Consider the following 22,763-nt stretch of genomic DNA (forward strand, 5'->3'; position numbering starts at 1 on the left):
CTATTGTTTGAGCAGCCTATGCTCTGTTTTTTTAAACAGAAATTTGATTTGATTACATAGGGTTAGGGTGGTTTATGAGGGTGACCTTCTGCTTCCTATCATAATTCTCTCTTCTCTGTTTTTGGCAGCCCGTAATCCTACTACTCATGTTTTTAAATCTGTCTCATGTTGAACTGGTGGCGGAGGGGGAGAATAAAATTTTTGGGCAGTAAACCTAGCAAGACAATGCAGAATTCTATAGGTGCTAAGAATTTGGGGGTTGAGGGTTGGCTGGGTTTAGGGGGGGTCTTTGCTGTCCTACAAGGATCTCTTCTGATTCAGTCAGGTTATTTCCCATTTAATGTCTTATCTTTGCGTGTGCTACAGAGACTCATCCTTAATTTTTGAAAATTCCATTCTTGGAAGTCCTTTGAGGTACATCTGTACTGACATTTGGGGCTAATCCTGAGGGCTTCTTTCTGTTTAAGCAGTAGCTTTAATCACTCTGCTTTGAAGCCTGTGGAGCCTGCACCCTGTAGCCGGGCACGTGCAGATGTTTTTTTATTATTATAAGTAACTCTTTTAGCAGAACTTCTAACTATAAGTCTCACCACTTGCTAGGAGGACAAAGTGGATTTAGGACAAGTATTGCTATAGTCTTTTTGTGCTTTACGTGCAGTAAATTTTGTAATATGTCTAATGGGTAGCCTTCATTTCCGGCCCTGTAGCTGAGCAGAGTTTGTGATCTTTATCTGAGCTGTTGCTGGGAATCAAGCTGAGGTATTTTTAATGTGGGTAGCTGGTAGGTCTGGACTTGAGGTGCTGTGAAATTGACCCTAATGCTTGTACCACACCTTCTGTAAGCTGAAGCAGCCAGAGGAATGAGTTTAAGGAAATACAGACAAAATAGATGAGCTGTATTTCTCATCATACTGCTGCTTTCCCAGGATACAGATTTCTTTGGCATATGGAGAATTAAATTCTTTTTGTACTTCAAAAGTCCTTGCTAGTAAATAAGCCAGTAGCCCTGTGCTTTAGAAAGAGAAATTGTCTATTTTAAACCAGGAATAACCGAGTGTTTCCCATGAGTGCTTGTAAGTGCAAGAAACAGCATTTAAAATGGTTGTCTGCTATGGGAGACCCAAGTCCAGTACCATATGCTACTTTTCAAAGAACTTGTCTAATATAAATGACTTGTGGTCAGTATTGTTAATTGCTTCTGGGTGGTTAGAGTGCTTATCATAGCATTTTCTATGGCGATTGATTTATATGTGTTGTGTTAGTTTGTTAGTTAAAGAGCATGATACAGTTCTCTTCGGTTGATAATCAACGAAGACAGAATTGCAAAACATCTTTTCAAAACTTCTTCACTTGGAACAAACAAGAAGACCAAAAAGCCTGTGGAAAACTACATTGTAATTGAGGACACAAGTTTGGTTTGATTATTGACTTTTGGTGGTGTTCTTACTGGGGTTACTGTTATCTTCTAGACTATTTTAGGAAATATTATTTACCTTTATTTAAAGAGTGGCTCACTGTATGCCTGGGCACCATCTATCCTATTTGTTGAATGGTAAATGTGTTTTGCATAGGAAAAAAAATAGCATGTAATTATATAATTTTAAACTGTTCTAGCACACGTGGCAGGGCAATCTACATTCTGTGAGTTCTTTGCTTTATTTTTTTGAGTCTCTGCATTAATTTTTCAGAATTATTGTACTGTAAATGGTAGGCAAATTCTTTAACTTCAAGAAATGTGATTTTACTTATTTTTATTTTGATTCTCCATTAGATGGATGTTTTAAGGAAATCTAGGTATGGAAAGCACCTGCTTGAGGATGCAGCTGACTGGGAAGACCACGTGTTAAGCAAAATACTTCCAATATATAGCCAGAGGATTTGAAAAATACAGTAATGCATTTTCTTGATGCAAAAGTAAAACATAATAAAAGAAGCTTGCTTGTCCTGAACACTTTCGTTTGTGTTTATCCATCTGGGGTGGGGGCATTGTTTATTTTCTGTAGTCTGTTGTTCATGTCTATTGTGCTTCCTTCCTGTTCTAAATTTATTCCAAGCAGCATTTGGAAGTGAAGTTGAATAACTTAGGATTTCATAAATGTTGTTTGTAATGCATATCTTGAAAAAGTTTCATCTTCATGGTTAAAATATCTAAAGATTGTAATTTGGAAATAAAATGCCTTTAATTCTTTCTCTGGCATTAGATAAAATGCATTAAAGTGTTGCTGTTCCTCTAATTTAGAAAGTCAGTGAAACAGAATTGGAGCTCTGGCATTATTATATTGATGTCAACAATGGAAACAAATAGATGTCTCAAACAGGAGTCAGTGGGAGGCAATGCAGTGTTTGAGGTTTTTCAAGAAGTTGTGTGGTGCTTCAGTATTTTGCTATTTTATACAGGTGACTAGAATGATTTACTAATGTCAAATGTCTGAAGTAATATTTGAAAAACTGGTGCATATGTCTCACAATTCATTTAACTCTGCAACAGTTTTAATCTTTCACTTGCAAAGTAAAAAATGGATTTTGACACTGGAGAAACTACCTTAAACATTTGCAACAGTATCTTAATTTGTGAGTCGCAGGTCAGCTAGTGATGACAAATGAAATTTTTCTCCTATGGCTAAACATTTTCAGGAGCCAAGGAATTTTTAGTGCTTTAATTTTGCAAGCCACTGCTGCTTCACCAATGCTCACCCCACTTGCTGACAGTAAAGCCCAGTTTTTGCTTGAGAGAAGGCTGGATGATAAGTTTTTTGTCAAATACCTCATGCTTGTAATTGTTTCATCACTGAATTTTATTTTCTAGCTTTTGCTTTGGAAAGTCAGCTTCAGGGCTCCTTTTTTCCCTGTGCTTCCATAATGCTCTAGTTTCAACACCATGTTCTTACCTATGCACATGACGATTTGGCTTTGCAATAGTACGTTCTGTACAGTGCCATCTGCAGTCTTCATCCAGGGCTATCTTCAAGAAAGAAAAAAGCCACGGGCTAGCTTTAAATTTAGTTGAAAGGTACTTTTACCTGGGAAGTTAAGCAGTGTCATTCTCTGTCTCAAGTATCAAAAATTCATTTCTGGTGTGCCAGCAGGTGTCATATGCACATTGGAAAACACATGGAAGATGATTCCAAAATTTCCTTTGACAGCTTTCAGGAAGCTGCTGTGGCTAATAAGATGGCAGTTCATAGTTTTGAGTGAGGCCTGACTCTGAATATTTAGAATATGACAAGGTGCTACTAATCTTGTTCTCACTATTATAATTTGGCCTTATTTTCATCTGATTAGGTGGAGCCATTTTTCTGGGTTTACCATCTTCTGTTGGACATTTTTTGGGATGGCTTTTTGCTGTGTTAACATCAGTAAAGATTGTAAAGCAACAAGCAGAAGTTGAGTAAGTTCAGGTGTCAGGATCCACAGCTGGATGCCACGAGAGGGGAAATTCCCATTTCCTGCGGCATTGAGCTACTGTATTGGTACATGTTCTGCCCTTATCCAGTCTCAAGTATCCATGAGTTCTTGCCCCAACAGGTAATTGAGTGAACAGATCAATATTTTCTGCTAAAGGTCTTCTACTGCATAAAACCTCTGCCAGAAATAAGATTGTCATTGCTTAAATAGTTATATCGGATGTTTGGGATCTAGAGGTGAATCCCTTGCCTGAATTAGGAAGGTTAACTCCAATTTTCTGATTTAAATGCACATTTATTGAGAGAGAGTTGAGAGGGCATACAATCTGGTAGGGTTGAAGCGTGAAAGGTCTTGGAACAGGCCAGTTTAGTTCATGTCTGGAGAGAAGATTTAGGATTATGTGACCTAAGAACTATCCCTTTAGACCTCTTGTTCAGTCCTTCCCAACAACTCTCCTATCCCCTGCAATACACTGTTTTCAGCCCTGTCTGACCTGCAACTGATCCTCTTGATTTTGTATCCTTCTCTCCCCATGCCTTTCCATGGGCCACCAGACATTCTTTTTACCCTACCCCATTTCATGTGGCAATGGGGGAGATGGGGGAGGCATGGTATGTCCAGTCAGTATTTGTTGTTATATATAACAGCATAGAAATTAAACTCGCCCCTTTTACTGTTCATTAGTATGAGACAGAAGGGCTATCACTGCCAACTTACATACTAATGCAGCCAGCTGGTCAAGGAGGTGAAGTGTTCTGTAAAGGACATGATCCTGGACAAATGATAGAGGAGGCAATGGTGAGTGTAGTCTATGAATGTCTTTGTAATAGCATTTGTGGCAGAAAGGCATCACTGCTTCAAAGCACATGTGTAATATTAAGCCAAACTCATTTTAACAGTGTTTCCCCACCTCCACTTTTCTACTGTATTTTCTGTTCTTTTAAAAGCTCCTTTGAGGTCACTTATAACCATGAATTACTAAAGTGATATAGGAACACGAAAATAGTTTGATAGCTAGAACATAGTAAGACTAAATAATACTAGAAATTCCATTACATAATGAGAAAACAAACATCTAACTTTAATTTCACATTGTACATGGCAGGAATTTAGTATTCATTATAAACATTGGCCTAAATGCTGAGCACTGTAGTCACTGCAGTACATTTAATCTAGTGTTTCTGTGAGGATACCTAATAAAAAGGAAATAATGTTTTGTTATATCATTAACTACAATTCTTAATGGGTTGAATTAAATTCTAGGAAAACCTGTGGTTTTTTTATTTAGAAATACATAACCATAGGGGATAATTTACTTGAATTCAGGTTGCCATACTTATCTCAGAACAAATCAGGCATTAAAAGTGGATCAAGAATGCAAAATATAGTTAGAAAGAAACTCCAGTCTGTGTATTGTAGGGAAGGATGAAGACTGTTTCCTTGTCTTTTTATGCTATTAGTGACATCCTACTCCCACATAGATTTCCCCCAGTGTGAGAATAGGCAGTCACTTTGCAAACAGCTGGAAGTCTCTGCCCTCAGCTGGAGGTCACCACCCCTTCTGTTGGACTGTGTGAATACAGCATGCGAGTACTCTTAATCTGCTTCAGAGCTAAAACGAGTGATACAATTTATATTGTCCTCAGAGTGGTTTGCTTTTTAGCTGTGACTTAAACTAATTTGTCTGATTTGAGCATAGAACCAGATGAGGAGTGCTTCTGCACTCCTATTAACTCTCAAAGGTCAGTTGAAGGATAACTGCCACAGGTAAATTTGGATGAGTATGTAATTCATTTCAAAGCATCCTGGAATCTTTTTTTTTTTTTTTTCCTCTTACCCTTTTGCACTTCAGACTATAATTATTCCTTTTTCTTTACAGCTTTATTTGATTAGGGAATAATTAGCTCTAACTCTAGGCTGTGCAAACCCTGGGTGTATTATTTGTTCTGCAGGTAGCTATCTGTGTACGTACATAACCACAGTGGAAAATTGCCTGATCCCTGCTACGTGCTTGATGAGTATAATTCTTATGTCAATTTATGCCAGGTTACTGAAGGGTTAAGCAGAATTTGAGCAAACATATTTCAATTAGATAAAATTAGGTCTTCAGTCCAGTCTCAATCACTGAACAAAAACTGTTCAAATTAGATAGACTGGTTCTGCTTTGATGCTTTGGATTATCCACTCTGAAACATTAGTTTTTGTTTTTTCAACATTCATTGTAGTAAAAAGTCAGAAAGTCAATATTGCAACAGATGGAGCTGAACAGGTGCTTTATGAGAGGTCCGGATTCTTGGATTTGACATAATCTACATAGAGAAAGGAAGCATGGTCAGAGAATTCAGGTAACAGAGTTAGATGTGGGAGGAAGAATAGTAGGTACAGGAAGAGATATACTAGGGCAAAAATATTTAAGGAATATTGGATGAAAAACTGCCTTGTTTTAATTGGCTAAACTGGCTTAGGTTGCTGACATGTAACCGTAACACTGTAGATTCTTTTAATGTCTGTGATCTGACAAAGGCTATGCTGTCATAATCTGTACAGAGCAGTTTGATGTCTCATGTCCGATTCTGGCTGCACCTGCAGTTTCTCTTGTTACATGGAAATTCAAGCAATAGGCTATTGGTTATCAAGGGATGAACACAGTACTTTCTGCTAAAGCTCTTCTACAGTGTTGTTAACCCTTTAAATGTTTGCCAGAAGTAAAATTGTTATTGCTTAAATATTATAGGTGATGTTGGGAAATCTAAAGCTTTCCTTTTTACCATGTCTTGTATTTCTCAGGGTAAAAATGGTCTGCCAGGTCACATTGTGTCCAGGTTGATTCCTTAAATTTCACTTAACTGGAAGTGTTGTAAAGTTGGTACATGTTCATTTTGGTATAGGTGGCACGTCTGTAGTTGTTGCTGCAACGTAGCATATAGATTACTTTTATTATGTAAAAGAAATACTCCAAGATAGTCTGAAAAACAGAGTAAATGAAAGCATATTCCTTATTCATTTGGGGTATGTTATATTTTAACTATTACAAAAATTACTCTTATTTTTCTGGGTACATATTAGATGTTGCTGTGGAATAGCAACTAGTATGTTTGAGATCAGTTTAGTAAAGAGTCCACTACAGTTCTTGAGGTGTTAGAGGTTGCTTTGTTCTACAGTAGAATGCCATGAATAAAGTGGCTTGGGAGCTAGCCATCCTCTATTCCCAGTCGTCTCTTCTGAAGCAACCACATTCAGTCCCTTGATTTCTAGTGTCACGTTTCTCACGGAAAGAATGTTTTCCTTCTTAAAATTTATTATGCAACTTATTACCTTATAAATTCCTTTCTGTTGACTACAGCCTCATGTACCAGCCTTTAACTTAGAAGGTCCTTAAGTCACCTCCATCACGTTAAAAGCAAGTGCAGCATTAATCTGTTTCATCTGTAAGACACATTCTTCTTTAATATAATCTTGAATTTGGTGCAAAACCTTGAGAGTTGCAGAATACAAGGATAATGTGCTATAGAGTAGCCCAACAGCACTCAGAAAAAGACATAACACTGTAGGGCCATTTGAGTTTGTGGTAGCTAATATTGATCAGGGAAGTGATGCTTCTCCAGAAACTGATGGTGTCAAAAGAATGGAAACAATATTGCCATTAGTATTGGTGCCCATCTTACTGTAGAATCTGCAGTGAAAAGCATGTCCAGTAGAGAGGGAAACAAGCATTCGAGTTTCCCTTGTAGGAATTTTACATGCTTCTATTTGTGTATCCTGTCACTGAAACATCTTGGGAATTTTGACTGTCCCAAGAAAAAAATTTTGTCACTTTCTTCTGAAGTCTAAAATGTTAAATGTTATGAATGGCAGACTTCACTGGTGAAGTATGCCTTTTAGCATTGATCAAATAAACGCTTTTCTTAATAATTTGCCTTGAGACATGGAATAAATCACAAGCAAGACAAAGGCATGGAAAAGCCTAGTAGGCATTAAGAGAAAGTATCTGTGACTGGGAGCAGATACACACCCACTATAGTGATGATGGGAAGCATATAATGACTTCAGATATGGTATATAGTGTGAGAAGTACGAGCTGTTGTCATGAACTGCTTTAAAATGTTTGTAGCTCTTCAGAAAAAATATTGAAGAAGCCCTGGGCTCTCTGAAAAAGTCAGAGTGACTGTACACTCTCTGCACAATTTCATATCATTATGCTAGTGGCAGCATGCAGTTGCTGATTTTAGCACTTGCTAAGCGTGACATCTTATTGCAGGCAGTGAAAATACCATGCCAAGTAGTGCCAGTAGGAATGCTGTAATCCTTCTTAAACACATTGGGGAAATTCTGATATTATTGAAGTTTATTCTGTAACCATTCTGGTATTCTTCAGCATTACCATTCAGCATGGCTGAATGTATAGGTGCCCTTCTGGTTGTGCCATCCAGCTTATTTTGCTGCCTGGACTTCCTACTGTTCTTCCCCATCAGGGATTACTCTAATGGTATTACAAACAGGTGGAGTTTTGTTGCTTGGCTGGATTTCAGGAACAGAATTTTCTCTTTCTGACTCAGAGTATCCATCTTTTCTGAAGTTAGGTGGCCACATTGCTGCAGAACTTCCTGGCATTTTATTACTTCAGCAGACTATCTTTCTTATAAGAGTCTTCACTTTTTATTTTTCTTTCTTATAAAAGTCTTCACTTTTCTGAATGTGTTTGTTTAGACTTTAAAAATCTGTAATCAAAAGCTGGATCATGATAAATTCTGCACCTGCAGCAACTCAGATAGTACTCCTGCCAATTCTCTTACCACACATTAGACTTCTGGTTGACATTCAACTTGCAGGATTTGTATTTCTCTTTTCAAACAGCCTTTTCTTGCAGCGAAACCCCTCAAGATCAGTTGGGCCTCTCTAAATGTAGGACAGTCTTTGCAGCTTTCACCAAATACTTACGATTAGTGGCAGCTTACCTCAGGATAGAAAGAGTAGTTACATATCCATATATTTTGAGGTAAAATTATAAAGACTAAACTAACAGAAATTCTGTCTTTAACTCCCTAAAAACATTGAAATTAGAATCACAGAATCATCGAAATTTAGGGGTTAGAAGGGACCTCGAAAGGCCATCTAGTCCAACCCCCCTGTCAGAGCAGGGTCACACAGGAATACACCCAGATGGGCTTTGAATGTCTCCAAGGACAGAGACTCCCTGGGCAGCCTGTCCAATGCTCTGTCACCCTCACAGTGAAAACATGCTTCTTAATGTTTAATACGGAACTGGCTATGCTCTGCTTTATGACCATTTCCCCTTGTCCTGTTATTAGTCACCCCTGAGAAAGCTTGACTCCGTCCTCCTTGCACTCTCCCCTTACATTTTTATAAACATTATTGAGGTCACCCCTCAATCTCTTCTTCTCCGAGCTGGACACCCGGCTCCCTCATCCTTTCCTCATCAGGCAGATGTACCACTCACTCACTTAATCATCTTGGTCGCTCTGTGCTGAACTCCTTCAAGCAGTTTCCTGTCCTCCTGGAACTGGGGCCCAGAACTGGACACAATATTCCAGATGTGGCCTCAGCAGGGCAGAGTAGAGGGGGAGGAGAACCTCTCTTGACCTACTAACCACCCCCCTTCTAATGCACCCCAGGATGCCATTGGCCTTTGTGGCCACAAGGGTACACTGCTGGCTCATGGCCATCCATTAGGACAATATTAAATTCTACATCAATGAATGCTTTTATTTTTCTTACTGGTTGCCTTGGCTAAGTGATCATCTTTTAATCAACTTCAGTAAGAGCTGTGCAAACATGTTCCAGGTCACTTGTGAAAGACTGGAGAAGTTAATGTGTTCCTGATTCCTGGGTGTTTGTTGTCCAGTGAGGTGCAAAAGCTCCAGTTCAGCATGCAAAGTTGTAACATTTTCCATGTAAAACTGCAATAGGTGTGCATCCAGAGAAATTTAAAAATAAAGATTTGTGGACACAAAAGTACTTGATTATATGTGAATGTTCTAACTAGGGAGAGTTCATGCATTGTATATTTCTGTTGGTGTTAGATCTGTGACCTAGCAAAACCATTCTGCTGATACCAGCTTAAGTTAAGAAGAAAGGAACGTGAGATTTTTCTTAAATAAAATTGCCTGGTTGCTCTTTCATTTTGCAGAGTTATGTCTGTTTTGGCTTAGGTAAACAACCTTCCATCTTGCTGGTTCTTACGTGGAGCTCAGTATCAGTTTTCTCCATCCTTATTGTGAATACCTTGGTTTTGGACTGTGAGTAGTAGGAAAGGCTGTTTACCTGTCATCAAGCACTTTTGCATACAGATACTGCTGGTGCAAAATTCTGATCCTGATTAGTTGAAACTGGCTTAAGTGTCCATGCATACCTTCCAAGGTTATAAACTCAGCCCAAGTAAGCATTTTCGTGATATTAGGTACTACTGTAGTTCATTGAATTCATCATGTGATTGATGGGGTAGTGTACTTCCATTTTAAAAACCGTATGCAAAACTCATTGCGGTAATTGGTTATTTCTAGATACAGATTTCAGAATAAGACTTTAAGGATGTTGTGGTTACAGTGTAACACACAGACAAGCACATGTTTTGAAATCTGGTATGGAATACTGTATATATGTTTCTTCATTTCAGTGGAAGTTACTGAGCTTTCTCATTAGATTTTCCATAGAAGTGTTGCACTGAATAAATTCTTTGGATGCAAAGAATACATCAGATATGGAGTCAATCTGCAACCATCTCTTTCAAGAATCTGGATTTGCTGTTTCTAATTAGATGCTGTATGGCAGAGTTGATTCTGTAATCTACATTTGCATTAAAAACTGAAACTCCTAGAACTGCTCAGCTTGTAATGTTTACAGGTAGTTTATATCATATCTTTTTTCCCAGTTTGCAGAAGTGAAATTTTTGTGCATCTGCAGCTGAAGACTTTCAGAGCACAGAAGCATTTATAATTGCAAGCTTAGAAATTTTTCAGCAGATTCTGCCTGTAAGGAGATTACATATTCTCAGATGGCTATAAAATGTTAGATAAAAAGTCTAGATGATGGGGTATTAGTAGCATGTAGATGGGGTTTTAGACAGTCAACACTCCCACAAGAAGCAACACTCTCATCTTGCACTGTGTTGTAATTGGAGGGTTAAAATGAATTCCATCACTGTTAGTTTAATTTGTCTTAACTGTTGTTAAATATTGAGCTGGATAACGTAACTGCATTGCTCTGTGTGTGTGTGCTCTTTTCCTGTGTGTCCTTATGCACTCGGTAGGCTGAATTTTATTTGAATGTTCAGCTTAAGTGCTACTTTTGTCAAGGAAATACTAAACTTAGGAGTGTCAAAGCCATAGATGCCTTCTTATAAATATAGCAGTAATTGTTGCTGTGAAGTGCTGGAGAATTCTATAGGTTCTGGATAGAGCAAGTGATTGCTGTGAGTAGCTTTAACTAATCATCTTACAGCATTTCCTTGTGTCATCATAGTTCAAAGGGTGGAATAAAAATCACACCCAGACATGGATAGTTAAGATTATGTATTAACAGTACATAACATACAACTGAAAACAGGATTTATTTTGCAAGTTGCCTGGTTAAGCTTTCCAAATTAATGCTGCTACTAAAAAAAAATAAAATGCCTCTGCTTAGTTACTTTGCTGCTTGTTTTCTGTTCTATGCTGAAACTGAAATATTCTTTAAAAATGAGAACCCTATCTTTATTAATACATCTTCAGTTGTCTACTGAACCAGCTATCATAAAGGTAACTCAAATAATGCACAAAACAATGATGCCACACATAGAGCACTTTTGTCATCATTGGAGCATCCCCAAAACGGTTCAAACTACAATGTCATCCTAATTTGGTGATTGGGACTTTGAATTCTGAAATGTACAGAAACAGGATTGTTTGATGATTCCTTTAAAGCTTAGTTTGGAGGAGAAGACAGTTCAAACTACAGACCTGACAGAAAGAGGCAAGGAGAACAGCAGATTATCACTTTTCCTTTTAGAACATCAACTAAAATAAGAAAAGTCAACACTGTGTGTGTGTGTGTGTTAGTCAGTCAGGTTCTTAGGAGCTCTTCTCTGCTGAAGGTTAGGAAAAGTGTATCTTCTTCTCAAAATGGACTAAGAACTTGAATATTCATCTCTGTCTTTTAAGTTCTTTTAAGTTCTTAATTAGGCATGTACTTCACATAATGTAGTTCTTTATTCTTCTCAAGTCTGTGTTAAATTGTCTTGGATCAAAGGGAGGAGGGAGGGTGAGAGGGAATCATGGGCAGTGGGTGAACAGTTCCCATACCTCCAGGTCAGATGGGTGTGAGGGTTCAAGATGGGAGGAAAGGGATCCTTTCCTTCAGTCTGGTCCTGTCACGTGGTACTCCATCCTGTTCAGTCACTGTAACCAGAAACATACTTTGGTTCCTCCGTGTCCTTGGCTAAACAGAGAGAAGGCTGGATAAAAGCCCTAAATACCACCTATTCTTGCTTCTGATGGAGATAGAAGAACTGGGGGAGGCAGTGACACCCAAGCCTGAAATGTTGACTGGTGCACTGCCCATTGCGGCTGTTTTGTCAGTGCCTGAAGCTGGCTTTGATAATGCAGTATTACTCATCAGGCTTCTCCTTATCTATGCATGTGTTTCTATTTACATTTTAACTTATTTTTGTTTGCAGGTTACCTAGTGGGAGGTGAAGTGAGGACTTTTGGGTTGTTTTTTTTAAGTCAAAGTGAGGTACTGTAGTTGAGCTTCTGAATACTTTTTTATGTTTCTGTGGTCAGGTTATTTCTTTTTCTCACCTACAGGTTGTCTAACAGAAAAACTAACATACTTGTAGTATTGCTAAGAATTTCTGTTGTAATGGCATGCCCAGCTGTGTTTGTGTGCTTTCATTTGTGGCAAAGGAAAAAATTGCTTTTTGAAAGAAGGGGTAAATAGATATGTATCTATCCAAAATTATATGAGTAGGGAAGATTAAATTAGAAAGAAAATTATTAGAAGAAAATGCTGTTATGTCGCGTTTCAATTTTGGGTGGTAATACGTTATTATTAAAAATGTAATGGGATGCTGTCAAAGCACTAGACAGTTGTTCACATCCTTCTGAAGTCATTTACGAGTTTTGGAGGGGTTTTTATGTTGTTTTGAAGCATCTGAGTTTGAGTCAAAATTTTAAAATTTTATATTAATACATATTAGTAAGTATCTATCTTGTTTCCATTTTTAAGTTCTAGGGTAACAACGTTGACTGGGTTTTCAGTGTGTTTTAAGACCAGTCCATAGCTGGCTGGACTGTATATGTGCTGGCCAACATGGAACTGATGCTTTGTTTTGTATTGTACTACAAGCACTTGGTAAACAAATTAATAATAGACCTTGCTACACTACGATAAAAGGCTAATTTTACAGGTGCAGCATTTCATAAATAGTATTATAGTTGGCAATTCAGAACCAGAGAATTAATTAATATTTAGAAATCTAGTCAAATGGGAGTAATTGAAGGCTTATTAGAAACAAATGTCACATTGCTGTTTGATACAAAGATTTCTAGGTCAGAATGACTGATGTTTGTGTGAATTTTCTTATATAAACCTAGTCCTATAATTTTCTGGGTTGGCAGGGGCCTTAAAGATCCTCTAGTTCCAACCCCCCTGCCTGGGCACAGACACCTGCCACTAGACCAGGTAGGTTGCTCAAAGCCCCATCCAACATGACCTTGAATATTTCCAGGGAAAGGCCATCCACAGCTCCCTCAGCAGCCTGTTCCAGCGTTTCACCACTCCCATAGTGAAGAATTTCTTCACTTTATCTACATCTCTCCCCTTCAGTTCAAAACTATTACCCCCTCTTTCTATTGCTACGTGCCCTTGTAAAAAGTCCCTCCCCAGGGAGGACCCTTCACGTTCTGGAGGGCCACTATAAGGTCTTCCTGGAGCTTTCTCTTCTCCAGGCTGAACAACCTCAGCCTGTCTTCAGAATAAAGCTTTTCCTTCCCTCTGATCATCTCTGTGGCCCTCCTCTGGACTCGCTCCAACAGCTCCATGACCTTCTTGTGTTGAAGGCTCCAGAACTGGACTCAGTACTCCAGGTGGGGTCTCAGGAGAGCAGAGTGGAGGGGGAGAATCCCCTCCTTCAGCCTGCTGGCCACGCTTCTCTTGATGCAGCCCAGGGTATGGTTGGCTTTCTGAGATGCAAGCAGATGTTATCAGCTCATGCTGAGCTTCTTATCAACTAGCAGCCCCAAGTTCTTTATTTCCTCAGGGCTGTTCTTAATCCATTCTCTGCCCAACTGGTTAATTGTGGTTGGGATTGACCTTACCATGGTGCAGGAGTTTGCACTTAGCCTCATTGAGCTTGATGAGGTTGTCACAGGCTCACCTCTGAAGCCTGTTAGGGTCCCTCTTACTTTTGAAAGTCCACAGTTTTATGTATCCTATATAGCTGCTTATTTAGCATATAAGAGAGTGTTCCTGGAAGTCCTGCGCTACATTTACTTATTTTTTATGTCACCTGTAGTCAGTGGAAACATGCACATTTGCTAACATCTGAACTTGAATTTTAGACCTTTTTGTCGTTTTATTGTGCTGAAGAAATCTGCCCATGACCTCTGTGGCTGTACTTCAGATACTAGAGTTGCACTGATTAAACAAGTAGGAACGTGATGGGTTTTACAGTCTTGAATTGGATTAACTTTATTTATTCTGTTGAAAATAATTACTTCGAAGTAGACTGGTGATACTTTGGGAATTGTAGATGTGTGAAAGAATTTGATGTAGTTATACAAATTGTGTTAAAAGTGATACATTGTACTTTTATATAAGTAGATACATTCTGTAAAATAGACAAAATGAAAAATACATGCAAGCTTTTCCAGTCTTGAATACTAACTGTCTTTGGAAGTCTTTCATGGTGGTTTGTGCATCTAACCTGTTGTCTGTTATGGTATTCCTTGTAGTCACCTGAACTACTTAACCAATGCATACTACTTAACTAATACTACTTTTTAACTGAGGAGTTTCATAATGCTATCTAAATTCCAATTACAATACCTGTTAGGAGGGTTGGTTCTGTGAACGTTGCTTTTTTCAGAAGTGGTGTTCACCTAAGTTTTTCTAAGCCTTAGTTTTCTTTACAAAACTTCACAAAACAGCATCAATACCTACAGCCTTGTTAGTTTGTCTGTTGAATGTTCACAAAAGAGTTGCATTTTGGAGGTAAAACACACTACTGTTTTTCTCCCAGCAGTCTAATATTGAAGATTATTGAACCTGGTAATAGTTAAAAAGGTTTTGATATCTGAAGTTTAAGAAGTTGGAAAAATTATTTGCCAGAAAAGTGGAAAAATTATGTCTTGATGGCAGTCCATCAATGTTGGTTTTTATGTTCCATCAATGTTGGTTTTTATGTGGAAGAATGAACTGAAAGTTTGCATAGGAGGGCTTTTGTAATAAAAGGAATTGTCTGGAGCAGAGAATTTACAAACTTTGAAGATGAAATTACATCTGTGTAGATTCCACACTGTTTAGATTCTTACTGATTGAAAGAAGGGAATATATCAAGGCCATTCAGTTGACAGTCTAAACAAATAGACTGATTCCCCTTGTTGTATTATTATATTATGTCACCTCCTCAATGTTACATACAAAAGAGCAGCAGCAAATGTACTGGGTAGCTAATCCTGTCTTGGAATGGGAGTCTTGCACTGATTCTTTCATCATCTTAATTCTGCTTAAGTGGCATTCTAGATGTGGTACATAACTGGTTGATAGACTACATTTGAAAACTAGCTCTAAAAAGAATGCAGAAAATCACAGGAGTCTTTGTTAGTATGATAGAAAAATTCTTAATGTTTACAAAAAAACACCCCAAAACTGCAGCGTTTCATGTATGCATGCACTGGCTGTAGAAATAAAGAAATGGTTAGTAATGGAGAGCTTAGTTTTTTCCTTTAAAACTATAGATTTGGAGAGGACCATTGGATTTGTAATTTTAACATCTCATTTAGTAAATTTTCCAGGTCTTAGAAAACAGATGAGTTAAGGTATGCCTAAACTTGAGATTCTTGATTTTTATCTCCCCCTACACTTCTTTTCCTCTATTTCTTTCTAGGTTTAACTATAGATCAACACATCATCTTGCATCCCATGGGTTTTATGAATTTTTAAATTGGTTTGATGAAAGAGCATGGTATCCACTGGGAAGAATAGTAGGTGGAACTGTAAGTATTTTAATAGTAACTTAAAGATGATATTACAATAAGTTTTTTGAAATTTCAATACAAATTCAACATTGATAACAAGTAGAATTTTAATAAAATATGCTTTTAATTGTCAAATTGGTGCAGAGGGAATAGGAAGATGTTTTTAAGTTTAGCTGCAGGAACTAATCTCTGTGCAACAGTGCAATGTGAACATGAAATAGAGAACTGGGGGTTACTTCCTTCATGTGTACTTCTAATAGCAATCAATAAGGTATCATGACTACTGTAATTCTGGTACATGAAATGTAAGAAAGAAACCCTAACAAATAAACATATTTTTTTTTAGTTATCTAAGTCACTTGAGGCACAAGCTTTAATCCAGTGGTGTATATTGGGTGGGCTGCATGTATATATGAAAAATGTTAGTATTTCACTGGGAAAAGACTTGTTTGAAATTAAATCAGTGAGGCACCTGAATGAAGAAGCATCAGGCGTACCTAAGATTTATGCAAGTTGCAAGACAAGGAAGGTGCACAAAACAGTATTATCAAAGCAGAATATAAATATTAAATAAATAGAAATATTGTTCATTTGCTGAATAACTTCAGTAACACTAAGTATCACAGCCACATGATACCAAATATGTGAGAATGTGTTAAAACTTTCTAATTATAGTACATGCCATTTAAATGCATTTGCAAGGTTTTTTTTAAGAAATTAGGTCAATATTTGTTTTAGTATCTTAGAGATACATGAGGTTCTTTTTTATGTAACATATATACATGGTTTTTCTATACCTGTCTTATAGGATGTAAAAATCTTTAGGAAATAGTACTGAAGTGTTGATTGCCTACACTAGTTTGCAAGTCACATGGTATATTATGTTTTAGTCGTTTACCTTGAAATCCAGCTCTCAAGGATATATGCCACTAATTTAATTTAGTACCACACCCTGCTTTGCTTTCGCAAGAAACTAAGGCAGGTGAAGTACATACTTTTCTAGTACTTATTGATTTTTCTAATGTTGATAAATGTAGGACAATAGAATTCCTATTAAGAATATTTTTAAGTTCTCCAATATTCCATGACAGGCAAAATAGGTTTTTGTTAAGTCTGTGTTATGTTTTCTGGAGGACATCTTAATTCAGTTTTATTGGGCTTTATTTTAATCCTTCAAATCCAAAAAGATATTTACAGATGTCTTGCAAATACATAGTCAACTCACATACTCAACTGACTGTCCATTAGCTTTTCAGCTTAAATAAAAGAGAAGAAAAGTTGTTGATGGACATTTTCTTTCTGTATGGGTGACAAGAAGTGTAAGAGTGGCATGGTATATTTTGGAGGAAAATGAATAGGGATGGAAAATGTTGGATTTCTTTTCATTGACATAGAGTTTGGTTTTTTTCTTAAAGCTGTTAGGTGGCTTGAAATTCTCTTGCAAACTTTAGCTTCTACTTGCATACCGTAATGACAAATTCTTCTCATTATATGATTACTGTCAGGCAAGATAGGATATTATCTGTATGCTACATATTCATTTACAAAATGGATTATATGTAATTTTCAGCGTTTGGATAAAATGTAAAGAATCTCCAGCATTCAGCAGTGTTGTCAAAACATGATTAAAATGGTGTTCAAATAATTCCATTAGCTTTACCTGCTCACTGCTTATATCAGCTTAAGAAATTACCATTTCATTGCACCTTATATGCAAATAAATCTACCATAATCAGTTTCTGCAGTAACTTAGATTGGTTTTGGTTTTGTTTTTTTTTCCCTCCTTTTAGGTATACCCAGGACTGATGGTGACGGCAGGCCTTATACATTGGATTTTAAATATGCTGAATGTGACAGTCCATATAAGAGATGTGTGTGTGTTCCTAGCACCAGTTTTTAGCGGCCTTACTGCTATTTCTACGTTCCTGCTCACCAGAGAACTGTGGAATCAGGGAGCAGGGCTTTTAGCTGCCTGTTTTATTGCCATAGTTCCAGGTTACATATCCCGATCAGTAGCAGGATCATTTGACAATGAAGGCATAGCTATTTTTGCACTGCAGTTCACATACTATTTATGGGTAAGTAATTGCTGAGTCTTTTGCTTTGAAAAGGTTTTTTGGTTCCTCCTCCAACCAAATGAGTGATTTTTCTTAGAATCCATTGAATTCTGAATCAGTCTCTTCCCTCTCATCCCTCTTCCCCTTGGCTCTTGATCAGACAAGTACTGAGAAGTCACATGATCTGAACCACTCCATAATCATGCTCTTTAGTTCACTATGGAAATACACAGTTCAGCTGAAGGATGTGTGTCCTGTAGTATAATAGTAATGATGATAAGTCTAAATTTAAAGCAAACAGAAGGGTTGTTTCAGTTTTTCAGTTTGGAGGTATTAGTACTATAGAAGCATCAAACTTTATCCTCCTTCAGCTGGTGAAAAACAATAGACCCTGAATTGCTTTGTCTTCTGGATATGTTTTTAACTATATGGAGAGTCTGGGTGTTTTGACATTAATTTGACAAATTAAATACCCCAAGCTGTCCAGAGCAAGATATTAGTATTGCTTGGATGCTTTAAAAAATAGTCTGATGTCTTCTAATTAGCCTGCTTGCTAGTGCAGCTTGTCTGTTGCTCCTTAATCTGTACAGAGAATTGCATCTGTAATGCAGTTTTGTATGAAGGAGTTTACTGATTCATCTCTTAGAAATATCACAAATAACTGTTGGTAATTCAGCATAGCCACTGTGTGGTACTCTACCTGGTGCATTCCTTGAATGCATATACTTTCTATTTTGAGTGTCTCCATTCACTACCTTCTCCATTCATTACAGCTTTTCACATGATTTTTTCAAGGGTTCTACTTTTCATAAGTAGAGGCATACTTGCAAGTTTTTTAGCTTTAGAATATTTCAAACTTGGGATATATTGTTGGTAGGAGTATAATGGAAGGGGATTCAGGTTATTTCATGACCGAGTGACTGGTGCTACTCTAAATGTGTTTTAAATCTGCCTTAAAAGAAACTGCTGCTATAATTGTGTACTCTGTTTGATATCAATAGTAGAATCCAGCTATGTTGTTAGTTTATAACAACTGAGACATAATAGCAGCTACCTGTTTTTACAGAACTCTTATTTAACTAAACTGTATGGTGTAAGGTTTGCGTGAAGGCTTGTAGACTTACGTGTCAATCAAGCATACAGATAGATAACTTCCCAGGTTTATTTAATGTTGGTTTTTCATTCCTATTTTCCCACACCATAACTGCCACCATAAATTTTGGATAAAATCACTTGGGCTAGTTCATGAATCCTGATAAACCCTTAGGAGTATCTGAATGCTTTCATTAACCTTAAGTGAGTTTTTCAAAATTACAGAATAGGTCTTTTATCTGTCAGACTCAGCAGAACAAAGTTTACCATCTGAAGTAAACCAGGGATAGCCAGGGATAGGCTACGTTTAGAATTATAAAGTGGTCTAATATCTTGGAGAAAGTAACAACTACTTCTCTACCTCAGATCATGCAGCCAAGAGCTGCATTGCATCCTGCCTCTGCTTTAACTAGAGAGGAGCTAGGTATAAGTTCTTTTGTGTGTGAATAAATTGCACTTGTGTTTTTTTATGGACATCAGTTCAGAAGCACAGAAATGTTACTTGATACATGCTAAACAAGTTCATTTTACAGTTGTTTTAGAATGAAATTTTGGAATATTGTCCAGTATTTGTCAGTCATGAATACTTGGTTATTTTTAAGGTGAAGTCTGTGAAAACTGGGTCGGTCTTTTGGACAATCTGCTGCTGTCTTTCCTACTTTTACATGGTAAGCCTTTTATATATATTAGTTAAGCTCTTTGACTAGGGTTTACATAAACCATATGCTGATGAAGAACAGAAGATGATTTTTTTAGTGTTGGAGCCATAATATAAAATTGTTGCTTCATACTGCTATTGGAAGCTTAAACATATGAGCAGAAAGATATAATAAATATTTTGAAATTTGAAGTGTATACTCTCTAAGTATAACAGCTTTACTTATAAATTTCTTCTGTGCTGTGAGTAGGTCCTCTGATTCAGTGGGGTTGTTGTTTTGGTGAATTAAGGTGGGATTTTGATATTCATTTGTCAGTGTGTTATTATTACTAATATGCAATAGCAGTAGTTAAAACTTATGGATAAAGTGGCACTTATGTAACTTCAAAAGCTATTTCTTTAGTTATAATTATGCCATAATGTAAAGCTTACCACCAGAACTTTTGAATTAATGCAATGTCTTATTAAATGATCATAAAGTCTGTTTTTATTCATGCTCTAAGAAAATGGAGACTATTGCAGAGGTGTTCCTAAGGGCCAATAGAGGGTAAAAAAAGTAGTAAAATTGCAGAGATAAAATTAATAATAAAATGGAAGGAATTGGTTTTCCCCTTTGTCCATCTTCTGAAACCTTAGACTTCAGGAATTTCCCTGTATGAATCAGAGGTCCTTTTTTCCCCTAATTGATACATTTACTTAATTTATTTTTTATATAGCCACAATAAATAGTCTCTAAACAGCTAGTGGTGGAGCAGTCAGGCTAATTGCTTGGTGTCAGTTGAGGTCTCAAATACTGCTTTTCCACAATCAGGTAACTAGGCTTACAAAAAAAGTAATTTATGAACCATTCTGCATACCTTAATTTAAAGTGCAAGGTTAATTCTGAGGTTATCTGGATATAGCCTAGTTTTATTCTAGCTTTAATGTTCATTGTGTTTTCTGAGAGACTTCTCCTGTCAGTACAGCAAGTCGTAGCTCTGTAGCTGTAAAGAATATATTTCTTTCCTCCCCCATTTCCCCTCCTTTTTACCAAGTTATTGAATAAACAGCCACTTCTTTACACATAGTGTTGGTGTTATTGGTGGTGAGGAGATTCTGTAGGGTTGGTACAGACTTATGATCAGTACAAAACTGGGCATGTAAGTTTTTGAATTGTTATATTTATATAACAGTCTTTTTTATGTTATGCCAGTTTATTGGCAAGATCCTCTTAAAGTAGTTTCCATACCTAGGCTAATAAAAAATATGATACTTTTACAGCTTTACTGCTGCAAAATCCCACAATAACAGGTTTTTAGCATCTTAGTCTGACTAGTGTCTAGGTCTGTGGGATTGTTATGAGAGGGAGGGGAGTGATCTAGAGGGTGCATGAGTGACAGAACATATGAAATCAGTGTCATTGTCATGACCTTCAATCCTTGAATATAAATTAATGTGTGGGGGGTTTTTGTATTTGCATTTCAAGTGCTGTCAGCTGGTGAAAGGTTTAAGTTTTGTCCCTAGCTTAGCCTTAGGGATTAGATGATAGGTACACTCTGCAAGCAGTAGAATTCTGCTTCATCCCTGGTGGTAGCTTTCCATATTCCCTTTGGTAAAGAATTTTGTTAAGATGGCCTTCTAGATGTTTTGCTTAAGTAAATTTTTAGGGCAAAGCATGATATTACTATTCATTATATATCATTCACTTCCCATTTTCTGATGGAACTAGTTATGTTTTCAGTGTAAAGTGAAAATTATATCAAATCACAATTTTGAGGTAGCAAGTCTTTTCATGTGGAGTTAGAGGAAGAACTTCTTGAAAGAGAAGTGTTTTTTTCTTGTATTTATATTTTTCTTGCTTTTATTTGACTTCAGTAACTTATGCTTCAGATAGCTTTTCATGACAAAGAGGTAAAATAAAGCAAAGCTTTACATTGAAGCAATCCTTGTAGGAGTTATATTTTCATTCTTTTTGTCAGTGCATGAGGATACCTCCATTTTGTTTGAAAAGTTCCAAAGTGCATCTTCAATTCAGTACAATCTTTAGTGCTTAGATTTGGTTTAATATTTTAATAATGAGGGATGCAGGTCTCTGGTCCATGCAAGCTGGCTGCTACTAGCTTCATTCAAAACTTCCCCTACATATGACAGCATCCTAATTGCACTTTTTTTTTTCTCATTCTATTCTCTTTGCTTCTATTTCCCTTCAATAAACAGACCCGCCTCTGTAAACTGTGATACTTCATGCTAATAATTTGGCAATAGAACCATGATAATCTGAAATGAGGGTCTGTAATGTTTAGATGTCCAGTCTATTTTTTTCACATTGTATGGATCAGTTACACCAAATTTTGGATCGCTGAGTTTTGTAGTATTAGTATGAAAAAGTAAACTTGGCCTTCCCTTATTTTAGAATCTACTCTATGGTGCATAGTCATTTGAGGGGATTTTTGGATTCTAGGGCTTTAAAAATGTCTACATGAATCTAAGCACTAAACTACAATTAAAGAAGTGAAAAACACATTAGGTAGTACATTCTAAAAATTAAGATCTAGGGTAAGCATGGCACATATGGGAGAAGTTTAGACTGTCATTTGACAAGAGGACAGGTGTTTAAATACAGATTGTCTAGTCAGCATTAGCCCTTCTAAATATGTTAGGAATTTAGATAACACATTGGTAATGGTAGCTCATTAAATCCTTATCTAAATCAGCAATTGGTGATATATTGATAAAATCGTAGTGTTTCAGTTTTAAATACATCACACCATGGCTTCTGTTGCTATAGACAGGTTCACAGTATCCATGATGCTGTTGTACACCATGCCACAGCTCAGCCCAGCTTCCCTATACATCCACCCTTCCCTTTTGTTTCTTTCTTTACTCTGCAAGCTGTGTTGGCTTCTCTGCTCCAGTAGTTCTCTTCCCAGAGGTTTACCTAGCTCTCTTTCTTTTCTCTGGCTGGAGATACTGTTCCCTGTGCCTAGCAAAAACAAAAAGTGCAGAGCATGGTACTAAATTTGTGTGTCAAAGTAAAACTTTGGATCCTACATGGGAAGCATACCAGTGCCTTGTGCTGCAGCCACCACCATAGGGAAAAGCCTCCAGCATCCTGTTCTTGTTTGCCAGCATGACCAGATGTGCTTGGCAAGAGGAGATACAGGAAGAAGGATAGCTTTGAAAATCCACCAGCTCATTTCAGAAGTCTTTAGTGCTTTGGTTTGTAGGGGTTTTGATGGTTTGGTTTTGTTTGTTGTTTGTTGTTTTTTTCCCCATAATAAATATTGAGAAAAATTCTAGTACAGTTACTAGTAGTTGTTGTGACTGCTTGTCTGGATAGGTGGTGTTTGTGTTTTCTTGTTAGACCATTAGGATGTA

The 22,763-nt window shown here is 37.1% G+C and overlaps 1 protein-coding gene across 1 annotated transcript in view; it reads left to right on the plus strand.

The window, feature by feature from the left end:
• STT3B (STT3 oligosaccharyltransferase complex catalytic subunit B) overlaps positions 1-22,763 on the plus strand; it is a 52,980-nt gene that overhangs the window by 7,194 nt on the left and 23,023 nt on the right. The window contains exons 2-4 of the mRNA XM_030444943.1: positions 15,509-15,617; positions 17,390-17,677; positions 19,351-19,416. Of these exons, the coding sequence (XP_030300803.1) occupies positions 15,509-15,617; positions 17,390-17,677; positions 19,351-19,416 (463 nt within the window). The remainder of the gene's footprint in view (positions 1-15,508; positions 15,618-17,389; positions 17,678-19,350; positions 19,417-22,763) is intronic.

The sequence above is a fragment of the Calypte anna genome, chromosome 2, assembly GCF_003957555.1.
Source record: "Calypte anna isolate BGI_N300 chromosome 2, bCalAnn1_v1.p, whole genome shotgun sequence".
NCBI lineage: Eukaryota > Metazoa > Chordata > Aves > Apodiformes > Trochilidae > Calypte > Calypte anna.